Consider the following 7,026-nt stretch of genomic DNA (forward strand, 5'->3'; position numbering starts at 1 on the left):
TTAGATGTTTTTAACAAAATTAAAGTGACCACCTCCCAATAATATTGACCTCCACTAAATCGAGTGACCTCTACTAATCAAGTGACCTCTATTAATCCATGTGACCTTTGTCTGATCCTCTGTTTGACCTTTACCTTATCAGAATGACCTCTACCAAATCAAATTGACCTCTACTGAATCAAATTGACCTTTACTAAGCAAGTGACCTCTATTAATCCATGTGACCTCTGTCTGATCCTCTGTATGACCTTTAACTTATCAGAATGACCTCTACCAAATCAAATTGACCTCTACTAAATCAAATTGACCTCTACTAATCAAATTGACCTCTACTAATCAAGTGACCTCTATTAATCCATATGAACTCTGTCTGATCCTCTGCCTGACCTTAACCTTATCAAAATGACCTCTACCAAATCAAATTGACCTCTACTAAATCAAATTGTCCGCTGCCAAGTCAGAGTGACGTCGCTCTAATCAATGTCGACGTAATCATTGAATGCTAATGCTGAATTGAAAATTGGAAGTTAATGGTATTATAGAATGACCTTTTTCTCAAGATATGATATCCTAGGAAATTCTTGAGATTTGATGATGATTTGATGGTATGTTTGCTAATATTATTTTACGGAAATTCTTTCCTAGGTACATTCAATCACTCTCAAGATGTGTTTTTTGGAAAGCAAGAGGAGGCAAATCAGGATCCTCATTCTCAAAATCACTCGGTAAGGAGAAGTAGCTTATGTTTATGTCAGTAGTTTTAAGGTACTGCCGCTGTAAATTTCACATTACATAAGGACATTCTGCAAACAGCATATTCAGGGTTTGAAAACGACCGGTTTTTGAGTTCTTGAAGATTGACTAAATTCGTGGCAATGTATTTACTAGACTAGTCGATGTTATATTCAAGACGTATGAATTATTGTAAGAAAATCTCTTATACTGTTGCGGAAAATCGAGGAAATTAAATCTGTAAAAGACGTTTTTGTAAAAAAACAGAATACCCACATAGATTGTGATTCGGCTATAGGTCAACATTTACTAAGAATCCAGAACGCGCCAAAACATATAGTGACGACAGTTTTAAGGTCATTGGCAAGCAAGGTCGGCTTCTCGTTTAGGTGTTTTGGAATCTGTCTGAATCGAAATAAAGGATCCCGACTTCTGTAGACAGAAAGAGTTCGTTTTCTCTCTCGGACTGTTCAACTAGGTGAGAGATTAGCGGCTGCGATTGGTCAAAGCATAGAACCAATCAACTTTGAGCTATTCTTCCTCTCACCTGAATTTCGATCCACATTTGGATATTATCTTTGGAAATTATCCGACGTTTATACTCTGGCGCGTGTCTGTCGAAAGTACTTTAGTATGACATGTTTCCGCTTTTCCGTACTATTTAGAAATCAAATCTGCGTGCACAAATTGATGCACAAATAACATATCTTGCATTGTTTTTTGTTAAAACTCGATGCTTTTGTTGGTGCTAATTCTCTCCTTTAATAACATCTTGTTGCTATTAGCCTTGACTTATTTTTTTCAATAGACGACCGTTTTGTGATGAAGCAGATGTCTCGGTTAGAAGTTCAGTCGTTTGTGGAATTCGCACCGCACTATTTTCAATACATGGACAAGGCCCTAAAAGAGCAGGTATATTGAATGGCATGACTTTCAGTACATTTGACGTTGAAGCTGTTTGCGAATCGGGATCTTGTTCGAGATACCCCCCCCCCCCCTTATTTGTGTAAACATTTTCTTTGTGGTTCCCAGGGGACGAGACCTGATTTCCATGCATCATAATTCATTATACCTCGTACTTGCCGGGCTACATGCTTTCATTTTTGGAAACCCGCGGAAACCCGCGGAAACCCGCTTTCACATAATTTGTTTATCATGTATTCTTGATTTGTAAATGAAGGAAGGGAGGGGTGAGAGCAACGATAGAATTAAGACAGGGCTGTCAGGCAGCGCAAATTCCTATCTATATGCCTGCTATTGTTTTCGATCTTGGGAAGCGCAGCTTGATAATAAACAGAATAGCCAGCACGGCGAAAAAAGAGACATATTTTTGTTTCGATATAAATGATTGTAACAAGCTTTAATCCAAATTCGACATTATCAGTACGACAAAATCAGTACGACAAAATCTATACGACAAAATCTGTACGACAAAATCAGTACGATAAAATCAGTACCTGTCATTATCAAGAGGAAGATATCAGGAAATTGAAACATGTTTTTACTTCATGATTGTTGTCAGTGATCAAAAATTGTCACCATGACTCAGTTTTGATGTCTCCTAACCATATGCTGCTTATCTTGGCACGAGAAGAAACTGTTCAAAAATATTTTGAGCAAGAACCTCAATAAAGAAGGATCTTTATGTTTTTAAATGCGTTTTTGGATTTGCTGCAGAGGACGACAGGTTGCCTCGCCATAAAAGAAACCAAAGGCTTTCAGGATAAGATTAAAAACCCATTAGTTTGTTGTTGGTAGATACTATTTCGAGTGCATTTTGAAAATAAATCAGGAATGACATTCAGATCAAACTTGAAGTCATTTATAAATGTATATTTAAGTAATTGCTAAGTTGAAAGCAAGTCCTGTTACCTTATTGCTAAATTAAAGACACCCACATCGATCCTTACTCCCTAAAGTGAACAGTTTTTACACATGAGCCCTGAGGTCCCTTCATTTGGTGACGATGAATAAAAAAACTAAAATTTAAACGAAACCCCTTCGATTTCCCTCCCCTTTCGGGTCCAATGCTCGGTTGAATGAGCTCTTTTGTCCGAAACAAGACCACCTTCAAACAAGAGCAAGGCTTGCCGAGGCGAATTTACCGTTCTCTTGTATTTTATTTTGTTTTTGTACGATTTCTAGCCACTTTTCTTGGCCAACTTTCGTGTTTTTGTACGCCCTTTACGGAGGCAAATTCGCGATTTGATGTATTTTTTTTTCAGTTTATTTTATCGTAATACATCAGTCGAGAGTAGATGCTTTTCACGAAGGTCATAGCACCTGCATGGCTAGATGCTTTTTAAGGTTGCGTTTCGCAAAGTGGGGTTGATGTTTCTTCAAGAAACCTTATATGGATTTAAGATCATGTTGGCTAGAGCATTTCCCTTAGCCGAACTCTTTACTTTTGTCATCAGTATCAAACTTCAGTATCATGACATTTTTTTATTCTCTCACAAGCAGCTAAACCTTTGTCTACGAAATTTTGCTGCCTTCAGATCATGAAACTGTTTCTTGTTTTTCTTAGCGTCCAACCACACTGGCAAAAATACTTGGAGTTTATCGAATTGGTTTCAAGAATGCACAGACCAATACATCGATGCGACAGGATGTTTTGGTGATGGAGAATGTGTTTTATAATCGCAAAGTAAACAAGGTATTACCATAAATTGCTGAACTGATCGTTTAAGGTGTCGATTATATGTTATATTTCTCACGTTTATCTCTGAGAAAGGTGTTTCTAGACCGTATCTAAAGAGCAATTGCCTTGCTGTCTGCTCGCTTCTTATGAAATATATCTAGAATGACTTCAACGAACGCGTTTTTGCTTTTGATGATAACCACGAGATTCTGGTAACTGAAATTTGTTGACCATTATCTCAACCTTTTGCCGTTGTGGCTTTTGATCTTCTTGATTTGGGTTATAACCGAATTTGATTACTAGCTACAAGGATTATGCCCCTTAATTGCTTCAGGATATTGTTCTAACACCTGAACTTTATTTTCATTGAACTTTCTGGATTATGTTCTCTTGAATTCGGTATTTGTTTATAAATTTTCTTAGGTCTTCGATTTAAAGGATTAATTCAGCATTCTTTTTCTTAGATCTTCGACTTAAAGGGCTCAGTTAGAAGTCGTTATGTGCACACTTCCGGGAAGGAAGAAGTGCTGATGGATGAAAATCTTCTTGAAAGTAAGACGTTTTTTCAAAGAGAGTTTTTTGAAAATCTATTTTTAAGTAGATTGCACTTGAACTTTTTATATGCTATTTATTTCGAAGATTTAAACATTTTAGTACTCTAAATCCTTATTGTACTTAACGTACATACTTTTTCTTTTGGTTCGTAATTTTAGCAACAGTAACATCAAGGTCTGTAGGGTTTTTGTTATGCATGCACATTGCATTTTGTGATCAAATTTACCCACAATTTTCCCACAATCAAGTCACAATTTGCAAGGGATTCGTTATTTTTTTATATTGTAAGAAGTCAATTTTTATCTTTGCAGTGATATGCGAGACTCCACTCTTCATTCGCCCCCATTCCAAGGCTGTCCTCTCCAAAGCCATTCACAACGATTCCGAGTTTCTCTCAAGCCACAGTGTCATGGATTATTCCCTTCTTGTCGGCATCGATGAGGTCAACTTTGAATTGGTCGTTGGAATAATTGGTGAATGCAAATTTTAAGCTTTTTTAGTTTCATTGGTTGCGAAAAAAAGCGGGCGCTTCTGAGGGTTGAGGGCGCCTCTTGCTAAAAGCAATTTCGCTCTTTGGTTACGCAATTTTTCTCCGTTTGAGTTTTGGTTAAATACTCGTTGCAAAGCAACTTTCAGCCTATAATGACATAACACGTGAAGATTTTCTACTTAATGAGGATACCCTTTATCATGTATATATATATCAAAGTCAATCAATCTTTAATCAATTTTATAATCAGACCTTTCATCATGTATCTCTTGCTAAAAGCAATTTCGCTCTTTGGTTACGCAATTTCTCTCCGTTTGAGTTTTGGTTAAATTCTCGTTGCAAAGCAACTTTCAGCCTATAATGACATAGCACGTGAAGATTTTCTACTTAATGAGGATACCCTTTATCATGTATATATATACTAAAGCCAATCAATCTTTAATCAATTTTATAATCAGACCTTTCATCATGTATCTCTTGCTAAAAGCAATTTCGCTCTTTGGTTACGTAATTTCTCTCCGTTGGAGTTTTGGTTAAATACTCGTTGCAAAGCAACTTTCAGCCTATAATGACATAGCACGTGAAGATTTTATACTTAATGAGGATACCCTTTATCATGTATATATATACTACAGCCGATCAATCTTTAATCAATTTTATAATCAGACCTTTCATCATGTATCTCTTGCTAAAAGCAATTTCGCTCTTTGGTTACGTAATTTCTCTCCGTTTGAGTTTTGGTTAAATACTCGTTGCAAAGCAACTTTCAGCCTATAATGACATAGCACGTGAAGATTTTATACTTAATGAGGATACCCTTTATCATGTATATATATACTACAGCCGATCAATCTTTAATCAATTTTATAATCAGACCTTTCATCATGTATCTCTTGCTAAAAGCAATTTCGCTCTTTGGTTACGTAATTTCTCTCCGTTGGAGTTTTGGTTAAATACTCGTTGCAAAGCAACTTTCAGCCTATAATGACATAGCACGTGAAGATTTTATACTTAATGAGGATACCCTTTATCATGTATATATATACTACAGCCGATCAATCTTTAATCAATTTTATAATCAGACCTTTCATCATGTATCTCTTGCTAAAAGCAATTTCGCTCTTTGGTTACGTAATTTCTCTCCGTTTGAGTTTTGGTTAAATACTCGTTGCAAAGCAACTTTCAGCCTATAATGACATAGCACGTGAAGATTTTCTACTTAATGAGGATACCTTTTATCATGTATATATATACTACAGCCAATCAATCATTAATCAATTTTATAATCAGACCTTTCATCATGTATCTCTTGCTAAAAGCAATTTCGCTCTTTGGTTACGTAATTTCTCTCCATTGGAGTTTTGGTTAAATACTCGTTGCAAAGCAACTTTCAGCCTATAATGACATAGCACGTGAAGATTTTCTACTTAATGAGGATACACTTTATCATGTATATATATCCTACAACCAATCAATCTTTAATCAATTTTATAATCAGACCTATGTATCTTGCTTCATAGTATCTTCAACCGTAACATTTCATTGCTGTAACTTTCATAACTGAAAAATTGTACATCTAATTGGTTTGTTTCTTTCAGACTACATTCGAACTTTTACATGGGATAAAAAGTTGGAGAGCTACGTAAAGTCGACAGGAATCTTAGGTGGCCACGGGAAAATGCCAACTGTTGTGTCACCAGCTGTTTATAGAACTCGTTTTACAGAAGCAATGCATCGATATTTCTTAATGGTTCCCGACAAATGGACAGGTTTTGGTGCTGATCACAACTGAATTACTGCAAATCTAATTTTAATTGATCCTTCTTCTCTACATTCTCGCTTATACTTTTTGTACATAGAAGTTGGCTGCAAACGGGGGGGGGGGGGCTGACTGATAATTTATCGCTGATGCTTACGGATAAACAGACGGCTTAGTCAACAAATAGATTGAATCACCAAAATTGATTTTTCCCCAGCTTCCTTGTGGTTTTATGCCCACTAAAGATTATACTTGTGTCTATAAATGAGTTTCTCAAGAAAAATCCACTTTTTCTTTAATAAATTTTTGGCGAACTTTTTAAACATCTGCAAAGTAAAGATCAACAACCTGAAACTAGAATTTGTTGCTTACTAATTGCCCCAGCATTTACAATTTCAATCACTGAACCAATTGATTATCCCAACAGGAAAACAAATGATTTCTGTAAAAAATTCCTAGTTTATAGAATTGTCCTAATTTTTGCAATTTGTTGTAGAATAATCAGTCTGAATCAAGAATTAGAATATTGTAATAAAAAATGGCTTATTTTATTATTTGATTTTTTATGGATTGAATGCATTTTGTTAGGGAATGACAAACAACGATTAAAAATCCACAGGTCTTGCCTTTCACTGTAAATTTAAATGCTTCCAGTTATTGTTGTACGTATGTACATGATTCAGTTAAATGATGTTTTCTAGTTTACAATCGCATCAGATTACGTTATTTGTTTATCTCGCACAGGAATACAGGTGAAGTTTCTAGTAACATTTATTAGTCTGTTTATTCGGCAATGAAAGGCCCATCACTGTGTGGATTACACAGCCAGTATATGCAGTCGGGTCATTC

At 35.8% G+C, this 7,026-nt stretch overlaps 1 protein-coding gene across 1 annotated transcript in view; it reads left to right on the forward strand.

Moving 5' to 3' along the window:
- LOC135681589 (1-phosphatidylinositol 3-phosphate 5-kinase) overlaps positions 1-6,888 on the forward strand; it is a 44,210-nt gene extending 37,322 nt beyond the window's left edge. Inside the window, exons 36-41 of the mRNA XM_065196129.2 lie at positions 646-725; positions 1,541-1,644; positions 3,260-3,388; positions 3,838-3,925; positions 4,240-4,401; positions 6,017-6,888. Of these exons, the coding sequence (XP_065052201.2) occupies positions 646-725; positions 1,541-1,644; positions 3,260-3,388; positions 3,838-3,925; positions 4,240-4,401; positions 6,017-6,210 (757 nt within the window). The 3' untranslated portion in view covers positions 6,211-6,888. The remainder of the gene's footprint in view (positions 1-645; positions 726-1,540; positions 1,645-3,259; positions 3,389-3,837; positions 3,926-4,239; positions 4,402-6,016) is intronic.
- The last annotated feature ends 138 nt before the right edge of the window (positions 6,889-7,026 follow it).

This window comes from Rhopilema esculentum, chromosome 12 (assembly GCF_057945365.1).
Source record: "Rhopilema esculentum isolate cy_ngs chromosome 12, ASM5794536v1, whole genome shotgun sequence".
NCBI classification, from domain to species: domain Eukaryota; kingdom Metazoa; phylum Cnidaria; class Scyphozoa; order Rhizostomeae; family Rhizostomatidae; genus Rhopilema; species Rhopilema esculentum.